The 18,339-nt window shown below is 47.1% G+C and overlaps 9 protein-coding genes across 12 annotated transcripts; 6 read left to right on the forward strand and 3 right to left on the reverse strand.

Annotated features, from left to right (window-relative positions):
• Positions 1 to 326: 326 nt before the first annotated feature.
• On the forward strand, positions 327 to 2,096 carry LOC6619245 (tRNA pseudouridine synthase A). 2 transcript variants are annotated; one of them, XM_032723404.1, is made up of 4 exons: positions 327 to 547; positions 611 to 1,096; positions 1,152 to 1,428; positions 1,493 to 2,096. In XM_032723404.1, exons 1-4 carry the CDS (start codon positions 508 to 510, stop codon positions 2,019 to 2,021), a joined length of 1,332 nt encoding a protein of 443 aa, XP_032579295.1. In that variant the 5' UTR covers positions 327 to 507; the 3' UTR covers positions 2,022 to 2,096. The 2 variants fall into 2 exon arrangements, with proteins under 2 accessions (XP_032579295.1, XP_002043463.1); XM_002043427.2 differs by having other exon boundaries at positions 441 to 543.
• LOC6619246 (signal recognition particle subunit SRP72) lies at positions 2,085 to 4,394 on the reverse strand. The gene is made up of 4 exons (XM_002043428.2): positions 4,172 to 4,394; positions 3,083 to 4,110; positions 2,338 to 3,020; positions 2,085 to 2,279 (listed from the first exon to the last, which is right to left on the reverse strand). The coding sequence occupies exons 1-4, from the start codon at positions 4,281 to 4,283 to the stop codon at positions 2,150 to 2,152; spliced, it is 1,953 nt and encodes a 650-aa protein (XP_002043464.1). The 5' UTR covers positions 4,284 to 4,394; the 3' UTR covers positions 2,085 to 2,149.
• A 381-nt stretch (positions 4,395 to 4,775) lies between these two features.
• Positions 4,776 to 6,980, forward strand: LOC6619247 (septin-2). Its single transcript, XM_002043429.2, has 2 exons — positions 4,776 to 5,008; positions 5,650 to 6,980. The coding sequence occupies exons 1-2, from the start codon at positions 4,861 to 4,863 to the stop codon at positions 6,759 to 6,761; spliced, it is 1,260 nt and encodes a 419-aa protein (XP_002043465.1). The 5' UTR covers positions 4,776 to 4,860; the 3' UTR covers positions 6,762 to 6,980.
• A 345-nt stretch (positions 6,981 to 7,325) lies between these two features.
• On the forward strand, positions 7,326 to 11,439 carry LOC6619248. The gene is made up of 7 exons (XM_002043430.2): positions 7,326 to 7,733; positions 7,863 to 8,014; positions 8,922 to 9,798; positions 9,862 to 9,981; positions 10,043 to 10,207; positions 10,271 to 10,379; positions 10,437 to 11,439. Exons 1-7 carry the CDS (start codon positions 7,676 to 7,678, stop codon positions 10,675 to 10,677), a joined length of 1,722 nt encoding a protein of 573 aa, XP_002043466.2. The 5' UTR covers positions 7,326 to 7,675; the 3' UTR covers positions 10,678 to 11,439.
• A 128-nt stretch (positions 11,440 to 11,567) lies between these two features.
• Positions 11,568 to 12,501, forward strand: LOC6619249. Of its 2 annotated transcripts, XM_002043431.2 has the most exons (3): positions 11,571 to 11,764; positions 11,822 to 12,080; positions 12,150 to 12,501. In XM_002043431.2, the coding sequence occupies exons 1-3, from the start codon at positions 11,696 to 11,698 to the stop codon at positions 12,455 to 12,457; spliced, it is 636 nt and encodes a 211-aa protein (XP_002043467.1). In that variant the 5' UTR covers positions 11,571 to 11,695; the 3' UTR covers positions 12,458 to 12,501. The 2 variants fall into 2 exon arrangements, with proteins under 2 accessions (XP_032578088.1, XP_002043467.1); XM_032722197.1 differs by having other exon boundaries at positions 11,568 to 11,764; positions 11,822 to 12,501.
• Positions 12,423 to 13,100, reverse strand: LOC6619250 (signal recognition particle 14 kDa protein). Its single transcript, XM_002043432.2, has 4 exons — positions 13,000 to 13,100; positions 12,871 to 12,943; positions 12,703 to 12,803; positions 12,423 to 12,641 (listed from the first exon to the last, which is right to left on the reverse strand). Exons 1-4 carry the CDS (start codon positions 13,021 to 13,023, stop codon positions 12,510 to 12,512), a joined length of 330 nt encoding a protein of 109 aa, XP_002043468.1. The 5' UTR covers positions 13,024 to 13,100; the 3' UTR covers positions 12,423 to 12,509.
• Positions 13,101 to 13,339: 239 nt separating this feature from the next.
• Positions 13,340 to 14,937, forward strand: LOC6619251 (elongin-B). Its single transcript, XM_002043433.2, has 4 exons — positions 13,340 to 13,738; positions 13,959 to 14,052; positions 14,132 to 14,276; positions 14,411 to 14,937. The coding sequence occupies exons 1-4, from the start codon at positions 13,736 to 13,738 to the stop codon at positions 14,523 to 14,525; spliced, it is 357 nt and encodes a 118-aa protein (XP_002043469.1). The 5' UTR covers positions 13,340 to 13,735; the 3' UTR covers positions 14,526 to 14,937.
• LOC6619252 (esterase CG5412) lies at positions 14,895 to 16,180 on the reverse strand. Its single transcript, XM_002043434.2, has 2 exons — positions 15,642 to 16,180; positions 14,895 to 15,582 (listed from the first exon to the last, which is right to left on the reverse strand). Exons 1-2 carry the CDS (start codon positions 16,087 to 16,089, stop codon positions 15,191 to 15,193), a joined length of 840 nt encoding a protein of 279 aa, XP_002043470.1. The 5' UTR covers positions 16,090 to 16,180; the 3' UTR covers positions 14,895 to 15,190.
• Positions 16,181 to 16,244: 64 nt separating this feature from the next.
• On the forward strand, positions 16,245 to 17,945 carry LOC6619253 (transcription factor A, mitochondrial). 2 transcript variants are annotated; one of them, XM_002043435.2, is made up of 3 exons: positions 16,245 to 16,433; positions 16,515 to 17,093; positions 17,555 to 17,945. In XM_002043435.2, the coding sequence occupies exons 1-3, from the start codon at positions 16,366 to 16,368 to the stop codon at positions 17,679 to 17,681; spliced, it is 774 nt and encodes a 257-aa protein (XP_002043471.1). In that variant the 5' UTR covers positions 16,245 to 16,365; the 3' UTR covers positions 17,682 to 17,945. The 2 variants fall into 2 exon arrangements, with proteins under 2 accessions (XP_002043471.1, XP_032578087.1); XM_032722196.1 differs by having other exon boundaries at positions 16,245 to 17,093.
• The last annotated feature ends 394 nt before the right edge of the window (positions 17,946 to 18,339 follow it).

Genomic DNA, 18,339 nt, shown 5'->3' on the forward strand with positions numbered 1-18,339 from the left:
AGGGCTGTTACGCACGGCCGTGGAAACGCAAGCAGCTGAGGTCACACTAAACACGCGATCTGGCAATACCATAATTGAATTCGCGGTTCATTTCGTTAAAAATCATATAAATGTTGTTATACATGGCCAGGATGTCATTTATTTACAATTTAAAACCAATAAACTATTATAATTAAAGCTTAGCGTGGTATTAAAAGGTTATAGTAAAATATAACATAATTTTTAAACTAAATTTGTTACGTCTTCATTTTGTTAAGTCATTACGTTACGTAAAGATGTGGACATTTTTCAACACAAAGCTAAATTAAAGCTTGAGTAAATCAAAAGGAGCAATTCGAAAACATAACTTAATTATCGAGCTAATTCAAAGAACGCGATTTTCGAAAGAACATTTTTTTAAGAGCAAAACGAGCTGTTAAATAAAACAGCTGATCCGTAACAGAGCAAGAAGAAGCACAACCACACGTGTGTAAATTCCTACGCTTTAAATACAGAATTGTTTACTTAATGTTTTTAAAAAGACTTTTAAACGACTACACCAAGGCAGGTTAATTATTAGTGATTACACCTCCAATTTGAGAACTTATAATAATTAATTCTCTTACAATAGTTCGCCTGAAAACCCTTTGCACTCCCTGGAATCGCCACAAATCCTTCGCCGCAGCGATGTCAGAGGCTCTAGATAAATTGGAGATGGAGAAGGAAGCCAGGAAAGAGGCCAAGGAACTGGAGGGTGAAGCCGTGAAGGACGCCAACCGCATCAAGAGAACACTTAAGCGCAAGAAATGGGTCGATTGGAAGGAGCAGGACGAGAAGGATGCCGTCAACGGGGTTAAGCGAGCGCCATTCGATCCCGCCGACCGGATCAAGCGCAAGAAGAGCGCCATCCTGCTTAGCTACTGCGGTGCGAACTACTATGGGATGCAGCGCAATCCCGGCATGCAGACCATAGAGGAGGAGCTCTTTAAAGCCATGCTAAAGCACAAGTGGATCACAGAGGACAGCTTTGAGCAGATTCAGATTTCCTGTTTCCAAAGAGCGGCCAGGACCGACAAGGGCGTCTCCGCCGCCCGCCAGGTGTGCTCCGTCAAGCTGCGTTAGTTTACTTATTATTTTTTACAAGACAATATTAAACATATTCCATTCTGCAGCTGAGGAGCTGGACCTGGAGGCCTTCAATGCCGATCTGCCGCAACAGATCCGTCTGTTTGGCGTAGAACGCGTGACTAAGGGCTTCAATGCCAAGGACCAGTGCAATGCTCGGACCTACACCTACACACTGCCCACCGTGGCCTTTGCCTCGTTTGAGGAACAGGTGGAGGACGTGCACGACACCTTCCGGATTTCACCAGAGCTGCTGCAGAAAGTTAAAGAAACCCTAAAGCTCTACGAGGGCACGAAGAACTTCCACAACTTCACCAGCAAGAAGTAAATAAGTCAGGTTTATACTTCATTTGTGCTCTAGCTAATATTTTGTTTACTACCCTTGTAGAAGCTTTCTTGATCCTTCGTCCAAGCGCTTCATCATGTCCTTTACGAGCAGCGAGCCATTCCGGAGTCCCCAGGACATAGAGTTTGTCACCCTTAAAGTTAAGGGTCAGAGCTTTATGCTGCACCAGATTCGCAAGATGGTGGGTCTAGCCATTGCCATTGTACGGGGGAACACGACGGCGGCCACTTTAGAGCGGGCACTGACGGAGGAGCGCCTTGACCTGCCGATGGCCCCTGGACTGGGCCTCGTGCTGGACACAGTGCACTACGAGCGCTACAACGATCGTTACGGCAAGGACGGCATCCACAATTCGCTGACGTGGCAGGCGCAGGAGGCGCAAGTCCAGGAGTTTATCGAGAGGGAGATCTTTAGCCAGATCTACAAGACGGAAGCCGAGCAGCGTAACATGCTCGACTGGATAGGAACATTGCATTATCACTCATACGATACACGGACGGAGGACGCGCCTCCACCACCTTCCTCCGAAGGCAAGAAGGTTAAAGGCGGTGATGACGACAATGATGAATAAGATAGATATTTTTTATGAACATTTATAAAGAAAGTCCAATCAATTACCACTTGTACAATAAGGTAAAATGCAAAACCGGTTTTTATAATCAGCGTTCGAAAGTATAAAGGCATTGGATCTGTGTCAGTTTAGAAGCGGCCGCCCTTCTTCTTTTTGTGGCCACCTTTGCGGTGCTGCTGCCTTGGACCTGGAGCTGTTTCCTGGTAAACGGGTGTGGCGGGGGAGTTCTTGGTCAGATTCACGCGGCTGGACATGTCGCTGTAAAGAAACATTTTAATTAGAACAATTTTAACAATTTACTATCTAACGAGCTTACTATTGATCGGCTGCTCCTGAGGCCATGCCCTGGGAGCCCTTAATGACATCTTTGCCGCGTGCGCCACCTCGCTTCTTTCGGAAGCCTGTGCGCTCGTACTTGGGCAGCCAGCGCTCTGGATCAGGAGCCACTTCAGCGTTGTAGTTCTTGGGGAGCTTTCCCTTCCGTTTCCGGTTCCTGTTCTTCTTTTTATCTAGCGGTGTGCTCGGCGAGGGTTCGGCCTTGGTATTGGCAGTCTTCTTGGCCGCCTTAGCTGACATCACCCAGTTGGCCGCCTCTAGGGCGTCGATTTCGGAAGCAGTGGTCAACGTTTCCAGCTTGGGCAGCTTTCTACTTAACTCAAGAGCCCTCTTAGGCTGAAACTGGGCGTAGGCAATGACCAACTGGGCCAAGACCTTGGTATCGTTGGGGTTCAGCTTAAGTAGTTCCTCCAGGGAGCTAGCGGCCGTCTCGGATGCGCCACCACGCAAATGGAACTCGGCTGCCTGGCGCCACATGTCCGACAGATCACCACTGCTCACCTTGTTCTTCTTGTACCAGTCGACAGCGGACTTCAGCAGAGCAGAGGCTGCTGTCTTGTTGTCCGTGCCCAGATAAAGGGAGACTAGAGCGGAGACAACGCCAGGCTTGTACTTGGCCTCGCCCAATGACAGCAGTGTTTCAATTGCATCCTTGCGGTTGCCCTAAAGCAAAAAAATACAAAGAATAAGATTCCATTTTCGAAGTACGACTTATTGCAACTTACCTGAAGCAGCTGAAGTTGTATGATAGCAAACTTGCTGACGAATTCGTGGGACTTGTGAGCTGCTGCGAACTTTTGTAGCTGATCGATGGCCTCCTTGTGCTTGCGATCCTTGGCCAGCTGGGTGCAGCGAATGAGCAGCGCCTCGAATTCCACCTTCGGATAGGTCTGAGCCAGCTTTTGGCTAAGCTGTTGCACTTGGTCGCCGGCATTAGTGTAAAGTGCCAGCAGACAGTTGTTGAGGGCTATGACCTGCTTCTGTCGCGAGGTGAGCCTAGACTCACAGGCGTCGGAAAGGGCAGCGCGTATCTTCTTCTTGGAATCGAAGACGTTCTGGTCCTTATTGACTACCACCAAGTTGTTGCTTGCCACGACCACCAGGGCTGCGTCCTTTGGCTTATGACGCAGGCAGTCCGCGTAGATGCTAGACGCCTCCTTGGTCTTTCCCTGCAGTTGAAGGACGTAGGCCAGTTGGACGCGAATGATGTCTACCTCTTCAATGACCTCCCCCTCGGAGGCACACTCGTCCTCCAGGCAGAGCTTCTCGCTGGTGCGCAACTTGCGCTCGGCCTCGGCGTACTTCTGCCGATTAGCCTGGATGCACGCGCTGTTGAAGTACTGCTCGTAGGTGTCTTCCGGCACCTCGGGCACCTTCTTGGTCTGATCCACAGCCAAGTTGGCGGCCACGGCGCTGAGATTGGTCCGACGCTCTTCCTCGTACTCGTCACTGGTGTTCTTAATGATGTCGCGGTAGGAGTCTAGGCACTCTTCGTAGCGCTCCAAGCGGTATAGGACCTGGGTTCGGAGCTCCTTAAGGTTCGGAGGCAGGGGCTGCAGGCCCGCATCGTCTATGGTCTTAAGCGCTTGCTCCTGCTTGTTAAGTTGGTATTCGCAGTAGGCCTTCTCAAAGAAGAGCGAGGACAGTCGATTTTTCTCGATGAACTTGTAGGCCTCCTCGAACTTCGAAAGCTGCACCAGGCAGACCACCTTGCAGTGCAGGGCGGTGGGATCGTCGGGGGCTACGCCTAGGACTACAAGAAACCATGGGGAGTCATCTTTTGGATTATTACCTCGGTAATCTGAAAAACATACTTCGATTCACTGCCTTGACAGCCTTGTCAAACTCCTGGTTATTGCCGAACTTATTCACATCAGCGTATGCTGCCTTTATAAGCGCCTCCTTGGGATTAGCGTCCTTTGACATCCTGTTTGCTCAGCACGTTAGTGGGTGGTAAAATATATTTTATTCACTGACTTAAACTTTCGACTTTTCGTTTAACATGCAACTTTTGACAGCTGTAGACACATCAGCAATGCGGGGCTGCCAGATCGCTCGTGTGTGCAACCAGATATGCCAGATGGCGGAAACTGTTAAGACATTTAACTTTTTAATCTAATTATTTTTAATTAACTAATTATTTTTAATTTTTAATAATAATAAATTAAAATCTTACGCATTAATAATAATGAATGGGACATATTTTTATTAATTATTAAATACTGAAACGCTGTATGATATGTATTAATATCTTAATTCATTAAGTGCATTACACTGGTTGTATTCGATTTCAATTTCAATTCACTATTTACCATTATGGAACGTGTAATCTATAATTCATTGTGAAGCTATAATATTCTTGTTAATTTATATCCACACTCTTCCTTGAGCCGCTGGTATTTTAGCCTCCGCGTATTTGGCCACACTTGCAGATTCGCTGGCGACGCCTTTGATCCAAACTCTGCGCCCGGATTATTGGATTATTTGACTTGACTATTGGAAAATGTCCGTTGAGGTGGATTTCGTCGACAAGAAGGAGGTGCACCTCCGCACCCTGAAGCAGTCCGGTCACGTGGGATTCGACAGCTTGCCAGACCAACTGGTCAACAAGAGTGTCCAGAATGGATTCGTCTTCAACGTCATGTGTATAGGTGTGTATATGCGGGTGCACTTTGCATGTGTGCGTGTGTATGCGGAACAGTGAATCAACCGAAGTTTTGCTTGCATACAAAACAGTGGTTGCCAAAGCAATAGCACTGATTTTTAATATTCCATGAAAGAGTCACTGGGATAACAGCTTGTGGTTCAAATTTTGTACAATGACTAGCTTGAAGAATGTTTCAAACTTGTGTTGCTTCTTAACTAAAAGTAGGCTTTATGTGATTTTACTTTGTTAATCATTAGTACGAGTAAAATCAGTAAAATCGTAATAGAAATACAAATATTTATTGAAAGCACAGGCTATTGCACAGCAAATCTTGAAATAAAAATGCTATTGCTTTGAACCCCGCTGTGCTATGTACTCAAGTGTCTTATGTTGGAGTGCATTGCTCAGATAAAGTGAATCACTTAGGTACATAAAAGCGGGTAAACAATTGAAATAACCAGACGCCCAGATACGATTAGTATGCAAAGTGGCCGGCAATCGATTGCCTCCGCCACTTTCTACAATTTCACCCTGACACCAATGCCACAGTGCTTCTGTGGCCAATTGAGCTCACTTGGGCGAAGGTTCCCCAAATCTGGCACCAATCTAATCTGACCCGCATTTCGAAATCTTTCCGCTCCGCAGGCGAAACCGGACTGGGCAAGTCGACGCTGATGGACACGCTGTTCAACACCAGCTTCGAGTCCACGCCGAGTCCCCACACTTTGCCCAGCGTCAAGTTGAAGGCACACACCTACGAGCTGCAGGAGAGCAATGTGCGACTCAAGCTGACCATCTGCGACACGGTGGGCTACGGCGATCAGATCAACAAGGACGACTCGTTCAAGGCGGTGGTGGACTACATCGACGCACAGTTCGAGAACTATCTGCAGGAGGAGCTGAAGATCAAGCGATCGCTGGTGACATGCCACGACAGTCGCATTCACATCTGCCTCTACTTCATCTGCCCCACTGGGCACGGCCTCAAATCGCTGGACCTGGTGTGCATGAAGAAGCTGGACAGCAAGGTGAACATCATTCCGGTGATTGCCAAGGCGGATACCATTTCCAAGGTTGAGCTGCAGCGCTTCAAGGCGAAGATTATTCAGGAGCTAAACGCCAATGGAGTGCACATCTATCAGTTCCCCACCGACGATGAGACGGTGGCCGAGACCAACACCAGCATGAACTCGCACATTCCTTTCGCCGTGGTGGGCAGCACGGAGTTTATTAAGGTGGGCAACAAGCTTATCCGCGCTCGCCAGTATCCCTGGGGCACGGTTCAGGTGGAGAACGAGACGCACTGCGACTTTGTGAAGCTGCGCGAAATGCTCATTCGCACTAACATGGAGGATATGCGCGAAAAGACACACACGCGCCACTACGAGCTCTATCGCCAGAAGAGACTGGAGCAAATGGGCTTCAGCGATGTGGACAGCGACAACAAGCCCATCTCGTTCCAGCAGACGTTCGAGGCCAAGCGCTCCAACCACCTGGCCGAGCTGCAGTCCAAGGAGGAGGAGGTTCGCCAGATGTTCGTGCAGCGCGTGAAGGAGAAGGAGGCCGAGCTGAAGGAGAGCGAGAAGGACCTGCATGCCAAGTTCGAGAAGCTAAAGCGGGACCACGCCGAGGAGAAGCGCAAGCTGGAGGAGTCGCGCAAGGCGCTCGAGGAGGACTACCTCGACTTCCAGCGGCGCAAGCAGCAGTTGGCCACCGCCCACCACACGCTCACCCTCGGCAAGAGCAAGAAGAAGTAGAATCCGGCGCCGCCGCCTCACAATGTATTGAGAATTCTGTGCGGTTCGCTTATCCCAAAGTAATTATTGCTTTCTCATCTCGTTGTCTTTCATTTGTACTATTAAGTTTACTTCAAATATTAACATATACACAACTACACGCATATGTACGCAGGCATATAATGATTATGTATTTACAACTAACGAATAAATCGAACTTAGTATTTTAACAAAGTAGAATAGAGCTGTTTGCCCGAAACTTGTGTTCTTAAAATGGTGAGCTTTGGTCGATATAATGTGTTTTTGAGTGTATATTGAAGGCACTGCTGGGTAAATACAACAAAATACCATTTATCTAAGAATTTCCTGTTTTCCTTAGAAAGTCACAGATTGAAAAACAATACACTTTTAATAGATCGATATGTATAGATACATATTAAGTTAAGTTTTCCTTGAATTTGTTTTAAGCTCCGCTTTTTAAATATAAAAAACATCACATTTTGATTTTCAAGTTTGGCGGGCTTTTCATAGGACGTAACTGCAGCACGGCCTTATTTAGCTTGTCTTGTGCTTGGAACCTGGCCACACTGTTACCCACTCATTCACTGCAAGCTGCAAAAATTATAGAACAAATTAAAAACGCAATAATAGAATCACCGCAGCGAATTCGACGCAATCACGGAGTCCAGTGCTCCGTAACCCAAACGAAAGCAATTAACCGTGTTCAACGTAGAGAATAGTCAGTGAAAGTGGGTGTATCCGTTGGCAAAAAGCGAGATACCCCTTTGTGTTTGTTTTTTGTTCGTTATAATTTTGTTTGTCGCTCGGATCGACTGGCGATTTAATGGTAAGGGAGGAGGGGACTCGCCGCAGGGGTACTCCCAAGTGATTTTCCATAGCCAGCGCCGCCAAGTGGACGGGAAATTCCAATCGGCATGGCGAACATGTCGCCAGCAGCGTCGTCACTGGTTTTCCTCGCTCTTCTGCAGACAGGTATGGATAATGCTAATGGTGGCAGTGGGCAGTGTGTAATGGTTAATGGCTGGTGCAATTTGGATATGGTTAAAAAAAAGAAGTAGGCCTAGGAACGGGGTCATTAATGATTTCCCACACACATTGCAGTTACCTGCTACACCGTTATCATCACCGCTCCTGAACAGGCCCTCATCGGATCCACCATCAATGTGTCCGCCCAGCTCTTCGATGGCGACAAGCCGGCTCCCGGCGGCATCCTCTACAGGTTCACCTGGTCGGACAGTGCTGGCCATCGAAAGGTAACGATTCCATCTCCACTTCCCCAACCCAATCCCCTTGCGCAACGTGTTCAAACAAAGAAAAAGGTGACACGACTTGTTGCCTGCGAATGCAAACGCCAATAGTGCAAGCAAGTCTACCAGCCCACAGTTCGCATCAACGCCCATCAAACTGGCTCATTAAACTGGTCAGGAGAACTGATGCTAGGTGGTTTGCCTGCCCTAAACGCAGCAGAGCAGTATTTCATTGATGCAAATATCTCTTATTACAACATATTTTGGAAGTTCTCGTTTGCGGCTAAATTTAAAGTTAAAAGCTCATGCTCAAGCACCATTACAAAAGTTTGTTCTAAATCGATGACACAAGTCGTAATTGCTAAAAAAAAATTACTCTTTAGATCAAAACTCCTAAAAGTTTTTATTCAAAATACATTTTCCGGAAGAATCTTTACAAAACACTATTTAAAATCCAAACTTAAGATTAAAATATATAATCTTATTAACTAACATGAGCAAATGTAATATTGAACATAATTTTACTGATCCGTATGTTTCTTTAAATTTTATCAAATGAAATTACTAATGCTAATGATTCTTATTCGATAGAAGTCATAAATATTTTATTATTTACGATGACTGATAGTCGATTTATCCAAAAAATGCACTTTAAACACCCTAAGCTAAAGCTTACATATACAAACCAATGCGAACTATACCAGTTCTAATCTCAGCCCTGTGGCATCAATTGAAATGGCGTCATTTGAATGGTAATTTTGCACAATTACTATTCAGCGGCAGCTTTTCCGATTGTGCCTGGTACGTGGCCATATCAGTGCCAATCGTTGGCTGCTATTGTGGACGAATTTCCATGCAGAGTGGCTTAAAAGTGCTACCAAATAACATTAAACATTTCTCTTTGTGCCCACAGGTGATTGAAGCGAACAGCGCCAGCAGCAATTGGTCTGTGACCTTCACACAGGAGCAACCGGCCACGCATGTCATCAAGGTGGAAGTGGAGAAGTCTATCTCCTTCTTCTGGGTGACGGAGGCCAAGGCCTCGAAGGGAATCAAGCTGGACAGCTTGCTCGTCGGCAGGCTGGAGCTGATTCAGAACAATGTGATGCGACCCCATGAGTTTGTGTCCACCCAGGAGGCGGTTAATCACAGCATATCGCTTTCCGATGCGGACCTACTTTTTCTGCGGTCGAAGGGTTATCGCATTCTTACGTATTGGTTTCAGAACTGCACATATCTCGGCATGTCCAGTGCGTTGGACTATGTAGCCACATATCCGAAAGCTGAGCAATACTATGATATGGAGGCATTAGTGGTGGCTTCACTGGAATTTCCGCCGGAGCCGACGCCCTCAACTACGACGACCACCACCACAACAACTACAACTACCACTACCACAACCACTACCACCACCACTACAACTCCAGCAACAACAACCACTTCAACAACACCTGCCACAACGACCACTCCAAAAACCACAACGTCGTCTACAAGTACAACGACCACAACGACTCCAAAGCCGCCGGCACGATCCAAACGTGACTTAATCCAGGCCATGCATGCCAACGCTGCTCTTCTCGGCTTGAACTTAACCAGTGCGCTAAAGCAGCAGAAGGCATCCGCTGGGAATGTGTCCGTGGCTTTGGTCAATCCGCTGGGAGTGCGAAGGGTGTCCAAGCTCACACTGGTGCCCGGCCTTCAGCCGCCTTTCGATTGCGTGAGCAAAAAGTTCGTGGCCCAGGACCCCAAGCAGATATACGGCTACTTCCAGCATCGCGTTGTATCCAAGGGTACGTTTATTAATTGATTTATATGAGCGATACTCTTATATTAAAAGCTGAAAACCACTTTAGATCCTATAACCGGTTTCGGCACCACGGGCAAGAATTGGCTGCAACACTGGGAGGTGCTTAAAATCAATGTAAACTGCAAAGGATCACCGCCGTTTGAGCTTTGCACTCGAGTCTTTACTGGTGAGTGGCATTGTAATAGTTCAAGGCTACTTGTTATAACGACTGTTATGTTTCCATGTAGCTCCTTACAACTCCACGGGCAATGAGACCTGCGATCAGTATGAGCCGATAGAGACGTGCTCTTATGAGTATATGCGTTACTTCAGTGAAAGCAAGACCATTTTGTTCTTCATACGCAACGAGGTCTCCCAAACACTCAATCAGGTCACCATAAACATTTATGAAGGTGGGTAAAGCGAAGTTTATTTAAATTAAACTACTTCGATTGATTGTTCATTTGTCTATGCAGCTCAGCGTCAATCTCAGCTTTCGGTTGTAGTTGTGCCCGTAAGCTGCACTTTGGTGGCGGTGATTCTTGTTGTTTTCGGCGTGGCCTACTATATTCAACGGGGAAATCGGTAAGCACTTTTGAATTACCAATGGAAACGCTTTCTACCACTTCTTTCGCTTTGCAGCTTTAATGTTGAAGTGGCCGATTTCAACTTCGGCGACACACAGTCGGTGGACATGGAGTACAAGACATTCCCGCAGCGCCTAATCGATAGCATCCGCGATGCGTGCACGTGGCCGGGTCAGCGGCGTCACTCGCAGTCCAGCGTAGATCTCATGGCGGACCAGGACCAGCCGCCCAGTCCGAGCTTTGCAGGCAATGTGGGCGATGTGGACAGCAACCTGCGCTACAACACTTTCAACTAGGTTCTCGAGGGATTCGGTTCGAAAGCGGTTACCTATGCAAAATATTCATATAATTTTAGTTTCTGCGCTTAAGTTTAAAGACCTGCTCCCACATCCCGTCAAAATTTGGTCATATCTGTGCAATTGTATAGTCTTGAGCCCGAATTTTGGTTTGAGATCCATGGCGGGAACAGGTGTGATAGTTATTTGTTATTATTTGTATGCGCACTCTACGTGCTTTAGTCATTTTCTTGTTGTACACCAGCATATTGGGGACGCCATGCTCCCCACATGTACATGTATAGAGATGATAATCTTTTTTACGTTTCCAAATACTTATCTCCCCCTACGTTACCATTGTAATCATCTCCTTTCAACATTACGCACACACTTGCTCATCGATGGCCAAAATGTGGAGTAAGAAGCATCCATTGGACCGCAATATTGGGCGCGCAGTTCCAGGATTTGGGAACGCAACTGCAGATTCCTTTGTATATTGATAAAGACTGTCTTTGTTCTAAAAGCAAAAGTAAATCTGGTTAAAAATGTACACCTAACTTATGCGTGGCGACTTGCTCGTCGTGAGGAGTTACATAGATGCTAGCATAAGTCAATTGGATTGTATCCCTTGTATCGTGATCGAATTCTCTGACAAAGACAAGCCCATCACACACTTAACACGCGCGACACAAATATTCATTGTGATAGAAATAGAACAAACAGTATGTACGTTTACTAAAACGAAAAGTTTGAAGAAAACCCGTATACTTATAAAGCTACAAACTGTGTGTTTTATTGAACGGCGGTACAAAAGGGAAGTTGGATGATTTTATAGTGCAGATGGTAATATTCAAATATTTAAAGATTGAGTTTCTTTCTTTGAGTGGATTTTCGGCAAGTACTTCCAAAATAATCTAAAATCTCGCGCTGTAGTTTTGAACTTATAAAATAGTTTTCGAAGAATTGGGATTTTCTTGTCAGTGCGATCTGGTAACACACAGAAAAACAAATATCCTGAGAAATTGGCGCATAATTAACAATGTTTTTAAACGACATAGGCCAGCCCTCAATACTGGAAAAAGGAAAAGTCTACAGCTCTTACGAGGAGGTGCGTACACCACCTAGTTTTACATAAATTCACTTTCAATACAATTTGGCCCTCCAGCACCGTGGACCCTTGCTCTTCACGTCAGCCGCCTTAGGAGAACTAATAGCACCACAAAATTGGTGCCAGTTAGCTGTGGGTTCACAGCTGGACATCTCACGGCTGCAATCATATGCTGTTTCAGAAAGCTGGACTTTTGAAATACTACTGCCGAATAAGCCCACCCGACTAGTGTACGATGAGAACAAGATCACAATCACATTGATACCAGCGGGAAGAAAGGAAAATGGCTTGGAGTGCAACCTATTCTACATAGAAAGTGGGTACTCCCTGAGTACTGAGCCATTGGTTTCTGTTGGTAGAACTGAGAACACTTATCTCTTTGCAGACGGCCATGCACGATATTTGATTGTGGACTGCCTCTCCGAGTATCTGGACTTTCTGCCAAAGGCCTCGGGCTTCTTTCACACGGGCCTCCGGCAGGGAATCGATGTAATGTACGTGGACGAAAAGCTCTTAGTTGAGAACCAAATAAACGAGGATCTCTACAGTTTAGCTGACCTGATAAGACCAAAGTTCATATACGGATTGCGGCAGCGGGAACTGCCGAAGTGGCTGCTCGATCTTCGTCGGATTGATGATAGAAATAAGAAGTATAGCGTGCTTTCCGTACAAAATGATGCATTTAAGGTTTAAAACAAACGACCAGTTAACAGTCAAATAAAATCTAACTAAGACTACGCCCCGATTAACCCTTTGACGCCTTGGCCTTGCTTTTGACCTTCTTCACCCGCTTCAGCCCGTCCATCTTGCTCTTCATGAACTGCGAGTACATGCCCATCATGGCGGGCACATCCTCCTGCCGGACAACGGTGGAAATCTGTCGGAAAAGTTGGTTTTTGTGTAAGCAGTCGTATCGAGGAGCTCTCGATCGGAATTACCTTCTGGGATTTGGACTGGGCTCGCATCAGGCACATGTAGGTCTCCGGTTTAGGCAGCGGTGGCCGTCCTTCCCTCGGCACGGGCTTATCGTTGCCATCATCTGCGGCAAAATAAATAAATTGTAAATTAGTTCCCGAAGTACCATGTTTTTCGGGGCGAACACTTACATCGCTTGAACGTCAGCGTGAAGGAGGAGTCCTTCTTGGCCGCATTAGCGATCTTCTCCAGGCGGAGGATAAACTGTAAGGAGATACGGTTACTTATCGTCTTATTTTAAATGTATTTTATTTATTTACGTTCGAATTGTCTAGCAAAACCATTTCGTGGCAAATAAAACAGCCTAAACGGGAAAAGTGACACTGACAGCTATGGCGGTATTTTCTAGTACATTTTCTTGGCAATAACCAGGGCTGCAAAGGCTCACTACTTTTGTGAATTTTTTATTTAAAACCTCATAAAAAATATACATTAAACGGAATTGTGAAGTATTTGTTAATACAACTTAGTACAATTTACCTACGCTTTATACAATCCCTTGCTAAAAGCGCTGCAATAATATCGGACTAGCGATGGCACTAGACTACGAAGGCCGCTGACCCTGAACTATCGATAGCACACTATCGATGCGACCATCGATGGTTTGACAGCTCTAATTAGTTGAGAAAGCAGCAGCAAAAGGCTAGAAAAAATCGTAAAACTACGAAAACCTACAAGTGGGGGGCAACCGAGGAAGCTGTTGCACGAACATACAGACTCACGCACGCTCGTCGTACCGCGAACCGCACGCCACGCCCACCTGCGCCCGCCCCCAACTCCGGTCGAGCGGCACAGAGCGAAAAATAGAAGCGCCCAGCAGCGGTGGTGCAAGCGAAGTAGGAAAATTCCAGCCGATCGAAACGTCCGCCCGCGACCGCCAAAGGAAGCGCCGACCACGCCGTCAGTTGCGGAACACATCGCACTAGCCCACGCCACCTGGTTAACCCTCATCCGCGTAGCAGCCGCAGACGCAGACAGCGCCACATACTCCTCAATATGGTGAGTGCTCTTGCCGGTGGCGGGCAGCCTAGCGAGGATGCAGTGCATCGCAAATACTGCTGCCATAGACACCGTCGCGCTCTTAATCCATGTGCACAAATGTCGCCTGTGTGATGGCAAGACCAGAGAGCATGACACACTTAAAATCGCCACTGAACTTTGACCGAAACGAATCGCTTCGCATCGAATCAAATCAAATGGCTAACCCTCTCTATTGCAGGACGTGTTCCTTATGATCAGGCGGCAAAAGACCACCATCTTCACGGACGCCAAGGAGAACACAACGGTGGCCGAGCTGAAGCGAATGATTGAGGGTAAGTGTTGGCTTCTATTTATAGAGCAGAGGCATTATTGGGTAACTCCATGACTGACCATACAACCCATCGATCGCAGGCATACTGAAGGTGCAGCCCGTGGACCAGCGGTTATACAATCAGGACAACGATGTCATGGAGGACGACAGCACGTTGCAGGACTACGGCGTGACGGTGTCCACGGCCAAGGCGCAGGCTCCGGCGCAGCTGGGCTTGACATTCAGGTGAGAGTCGCTGATAAGCCGGTTGCGGGTTATCTAGCGGACAAGGCGGGCGAGCGGCACGTGTGCCGCTTACAGGCTCAGCGTAGTAGTCCAACATCGCTAATCGCCTTCCTCTTTCTCTATCTGCCTTTAAGGAACGAGGTGGGCGACTTTGAGACACTGGACATGACACCCTACTCGGCACCACCAGACTTACCCGAAGTCATGAAAAACCAAGAGGCCTCCAACGGACAGGAGCAGGTGGCATAAGGAAGCAGCCACAGCAGTCAGTCAGTCAATCACCCCTACGAGAACAACAAACAGCAGCAAACACATCATCAAAATCAACAGCAGCAGCAAATCGAGACAAACTAAATCCGCTAACTCCAGAGACTCCCAACTACTGTCGCTCGCTTGTCCCACGCAAACGAAATGTATGAAATTGAAATCGAAGTTGATGGTCGGACCGGACGAAGGAGGAAGGAGGAAGATCTATCTGTCTGAGATTCTCAACTTCCCAGCGTGGTGAAGAAGAAAAAGCTGCCGTCTCAACCGCAATAGCTAAATATGCATTTTTCGTTGTTAATAGCAAGGAACAATTAATTTACTATGGTTCCGACACAAAATTGTACTTTGGAATGGGATTTATAATATTCGGCTTTAATTTTACCCTACCCCCTTACTTGATTGTTTCTTTTTAATGAAATTTATACGAATTTGTTGAGAAAATACACAAAGTCATAAAAACAAAATGTGTGAACTGAGCGAACGTGTAGACATTTCAATACCCGATCCGCTTGATCCTTCGTAAGCAGAGTGAATATTTTACTAATATTGGGATCTAATTATATTATAATTTATAATCAAATCATTATTTTTGTAATAATAAGATTTAATTATTATTAAAAACGAACGAAAAAACCCCCGTCCCTCGGCTAATCACTCTCGTCCAGCTCGGCCGTCATGGCCGCCACCTCGGCATCGTTGTCGTCCTCCGCTCCGCTATCCACGAAGGAGGCATTGCCGCTCTGCTGCAACTCCTCGTGCTCCAGGTACTCCTGCAGCCGATCCTGGAAGAAGTTGATGAATGTCTGCTTCTGCTGCGCCGTGGCCGGGAAGTAGTGTCCGCCGCTGTGCTCCAGCACCTCTGCGTTCTTAAAGTGCGCAGCCAGAGACTCGCTCATCTCCTTGGGAATGATCTCATCCGTCTGTCCGTAGATGTGCAGCGTGGGTATGCTGATGGGCTCTTCGTAGGCGCTCATGTGCACCAGACTGCCAGACAAGAAGCCCGAGGCTAGCACCGCAAACTCCGGCCTGATAGAGGTCACTGCGGTTGATGTTAAACTTATAGCAAAGACTAAATTTTAAGATATAATCATGACCTACACTTCTTTTTGGCCAGGCCGCATATAAGGCCCACGAAACAGGCGCCCTGTGAGAAGCCTAGCAGCCCCTGAAAGGGGCCTAGCGTCCGCCATGCCTCCTCCACGCAGCGCAGGCTCTCCTGAAAGCCGAAGGCGGGACCGCCTTTGTTTGTTCCCTTGAAGGAGCCGTCGTCCTTGTTGGCCCACCAACTCCTCTGCTCCGGCACCGGCTCCGCCGCCGACTCCAGTGCTTTGGCCACGTGCGGCGCCGTGATGAACACGAACTCTGCGTACTTGTTGGCGAACTTGCGGAAGGAGCCCAGCTTGTTTTTGAAGGCTTCTCCATTCTGGCGGTAACCGTGCAGGCACAGGACTCGCACCTTCTCGGTGATTTCCAGCTTCAGCTGCTGTTTGCTACCGCTTGCCCGACTGGAGCCGGCTGCCTCCACGGACGCATCGTTGTTGGTCATCTTAGTTTATGATTTTTTAATTTTAACTAAGGATTTTAACAGAGAAACAATACAAAATAAACAAGGTTATGGCTACGGTTAATGGAGATGGTCAGCTTTCGATAACAAAAGCTTGGGACTTGGTGGCAGCACTTAGCTGAAGTAACGCACCCGGTGGCAACGCTTGGCCTAGAATGCCGCATTTTTTACGTAAATCTTATTTTCCGTAAATGCAACAAGTTCCCCGTGATTTTCAAATAGCTTACAACGCAAGGAAGAAGGATCGCCATTGAGATCATGATCTACACCACAACTCTGATGTCCTCGCGCGGCGGCCTCATCGGCTCGCTGATCAACAAAGTCAGGCAAGTTGTAGCCAAAGATTGGCCACCCAGTGCTCCATCTCGTGCCAATGACACCGACCACCGACCCCTCACACCCCCTAGGCCCCTAGCAGCCGCCAGCATCAGCAACACTCCGGCGGTGCCATCGAAGACCCTGGAGGAGCAGGTGGGCCTACCGCCGCGACCAAAGAAACCGCTGACTCCCTACTTTCGCTTCATGCGCGAGCAGCGGCCTAAGCTGAAGGCTGCCAATCCCCAGATTACCACCGTCGAGGTGGTGCGCCAGCTGTCCAAGAACTGGTCCGATGCCGATGCCCAGCTGAAGGAGCGCCTGCAGGCCGAGTTCAAGCGGGACCAACAAGTCTACGTGGAGGAGCGAACAAAGTACGATGCCACACTCACGGAGGAGCAGCGGGCCGAGATCAAGCAGCTCAAGCAGGACCTCGTTGACGCCAAGGAGCGACGCCAGCTGCGCAAGCGGGTCAAGGAGCTGGGGCGACCCAAAAAGCCCGCTTCGGCCTTCCTGCGATTCATCGCCAGCGAACGCATCAACACCCCGCAGGGCGACAAGCAAACCTACCGCGAGTGGCACCAGAAGACCACCGCCAAGTGGACCCGCCTTTCCGACTCGGAGAAGGAGGTCTACATGCAGGAGTCGCGCAAGGAGATGGAGCTCTACAGGTGCGTAGTCATCTCGGCATTCAATTTGGCGAATTTTACCAATCGTTAACAGATTTTATAGTTTGAATCATAATTTCATGGGATTTCACAGTAAAATTTAGTATAATATTTACATTTTGATTTAAAAAGTTTTAAATTAAACAACAACAACTAGGTGCAGATTTGTGTAGAAACTTCAGATAAAATTCATTATATTCTGCTAAATTCATGAAGTTTCCTTTGAACTATTACCTTCTCCAAGATCTTTTATAAACTTTTTAAAGTCCAACTTTTGACAGTAGAACTCTTTATGTGCTTGTGTTAATGCTTATTATTACGATTCTATATTAATCTGTATTTTGGCATCACGTGGCTTTACGTTTTTTTTTTTACTTGCGAGCGCGTTATTTACTCAATGCAAATAATGTCTTGAACCAGTGAACACACTTTCTAAGAACCATCACCTTTTTTGTGCGTTTTAGGAAAGCGATTTCCGTTTGGGAGGAGAAGATGATCCGCCTGGGCCACATCGACGTGGTGCGTCACGGCAATCTTATCGATCCACCTGAGCCAAAGCCCCGCAAGACGCTGGCCTCCAAAGATATATAGTTTTAGCTGCTCGGCCCGCCCTCTGCCATCACATACATAATTCACAATTCATGCATCATTCTGTTTTTCGTTTTCTTTTTCCATCGCAAATTGTTAAGGTTAGGGCATTAAAGATTAAATGCTAGCCAGCCAGCATAAGTTTGACTTAAATACCCGTGTTCCTGCTGTTAGTTTTACGAAGGGTACTTCTAGTAGTTTTTCTGGACAACTTAAGTCTGTAGTTTCGGCATGAAATAAAAATCCAGCAACTGACTAAATATTGTACATATATGAAAATACATTTCTAAACTGATTAGAGAGCGAGTGCATGTGTCCATCGTGGATGAGTTCTAAGTTGAATAGATCTAGCCCTTGTAAGATCGCTTCGGCCAACACGTTGCATGTGGAGCAAACACGTGGCATCGGCTACTTGGGGCTCCAAAGCGAGCTGGCCAAAGAGCGTAGTCTTTGGCAGCACGTGTCTGAGTCTTACGGGGTTAATATCACACTGGTTTTTAGTTGATTTAACACGGTAATCGACACAGTTTTAATCTCTCTGCGTAGATCACGGTAAACAAATGTGCAATGGATTTGTCACCTCAAATGCGCAGATTACAATGGTTCTTAAGGTACAGTCAAGCCTGGACTGGCAGTACAGTGAGGGCTAGGCCGTGGGACG

Source organism: Drosophila sechellia, chromosome 3R, assembly GCF_004382195.2.
Source record: "Drosophila sechellia strain sech25 chromosome 3R, ASM438219v1, whole genome shotgun sequence".
Lineage (NCBI taxonomy): Eukaryota > Metazoa > Arthropoda > Insecta > Diptera > Drosophilidae > Drosophila > Drosophila sechellia.

Coding starts and splice junctions, on each gene's coding strand:
- LOC6619245 (XM_032723404.1), top strand. CDS start 508: ATGTTTTTAAAAAGACTTTTAAACGACTACACCAAGGCAG. Junction 548..610: donor AAACGACTACACCAAGGCAG/GTTAATTATTAG, acceptor CTCTTACAATAG/TTCGCCTGAAAACCCTTTGC. Junction 1,429..1,492: donor CACAACTTCACCAGCAAGAA/GTAAATAAGTCA, acceptor CTACCCTTGTAG/AAGCTTTCTTGATCCTTCGT.
- LOC6619246 (XM_002043428.2), bottom strand. CDS start 4,283: ATGTCAAAGGACGCTAATCCCAAGGAGGCGCTTATAAAGGCAGCATAC. Junction 3,021..3,082: donor TACAACTTCAGCTGCTTCAG/GTAAGTTGCAAT, acceptor TTTTTGCTTTAG/GGCAACCGCAAGGATGCAAT. Junction 2,280..2,337: donor TCAGGAGCAGCCGATCAATA/GTAAGCTCGTTA, acceptor GTTTCTTTACAG/CGACATGTCCAGCCGCGTGA.
- LOC6619247 (XM_002043429.2), top strand. CDS start 4,861: ATGTCCGTTGAGGTGGATTTCGTCGACAAGAAGGAGGTGCACCTCCGC. Junction 5,009..5,649: donor CTTCAACGTCATGTGTATAG/GTGTGTATATGC, acceptor TCCGCTCCGCAG/GCGAAACCGGACTGGGCAAG.
- LOC6619248 (XM_002043430.2), top strand. CDS start 7,676: ATGGCGAACATGTCGCCAGCAGCGTCGTCACTGGTTTTCCTCGCTCTT. Junction 8,015..8,921: donor ACAGTGCTGGCCATCGAAAG/GTAACGATTCCA, acceptor TTGTGCCCACAG/GTGATTGAAGCGAACAGCGC. Junction 10,380..10,436: donor TATATTCAACGGGGAAATCG/GTAAGCACTTTT, acceptor TTCGCTTTGCAG/CTTTAATGTTGAAGTGGCCG.
- LOC6619249 (XM_032722197.1), top strand. CDS start 11,696: ATGTTTTTAAACGACATAGGCCAGCCCTCAATACTGGAAAAAGGAAAA. Junction 11,765..11,821: donor TCTACAGCTCTTACGAGGAG/GTGCGTACACCA, acceptor TTGGCCCTCCAG/CACCGTGGACCCTTGCTCTT.
- LOC6619250 (XM_002043432.2), bottom strand. CDS start 13,023: ATGGTTTTGCTAGACAATTCGAAC. Junction 12,944..12,999: donor TTTTGCTAGACAATTCGAAC/GTAAATAAATAA, acceptor ATCTCCTTACAG/TTTATCCTCCGCCTGGAGAA. Junction 12,804..12,870: donor CACGCTGACGTTCAAGCGAT/GTAAGTGTTCGC, acceptor ATTTTGCCGCAG/ATGATGGCAACGATAAGCCC.
- LOC6619251 (XM_002043433.2), top strand. Junction 14,053..14,131: donor GCTGAAGCGAATGATTGAGG/GTAAGTGTTGGC, acceptor CATCGATCGCAG/GCATACTGAAGGTGCAGCCC. Junction 14,277..14,410: donor CAGCTGGGCTTGACATTCAG/GTGAGAGTCGCT, acceptor TCTGCCTTTAAG/GAACGAGGTGGGCGACTTTG.
- LOC6619252 (XM_002043434.2), bottom strand. CDS start 16,089: ATGACCAACAACGATGCGTCCGTGGAGGCAGCCGGCTCCAGTCGGGCA. Junction 15,583..15,641: donor CGGCCTGGCCAAAAAGAAGT/GTAGGTCATGAT, acceptor CATCAACCGCAG/TGACCTCTATCAGGCCGGAG.
- LOC6619253 (XM_032722196.1), top strand. CDS start 16,366: ATGATCTACACCACAACTCTGATGTCCTCGCGCGGCGGCCTCATCGGC. Junction 17,094..17,554: donor AAGGAGATGGAGCTCTACAG/GTGCGTAGTCAT, acceptor TGTGCGTTTTAG/GAAAGCGATTTCCGTTTGGG.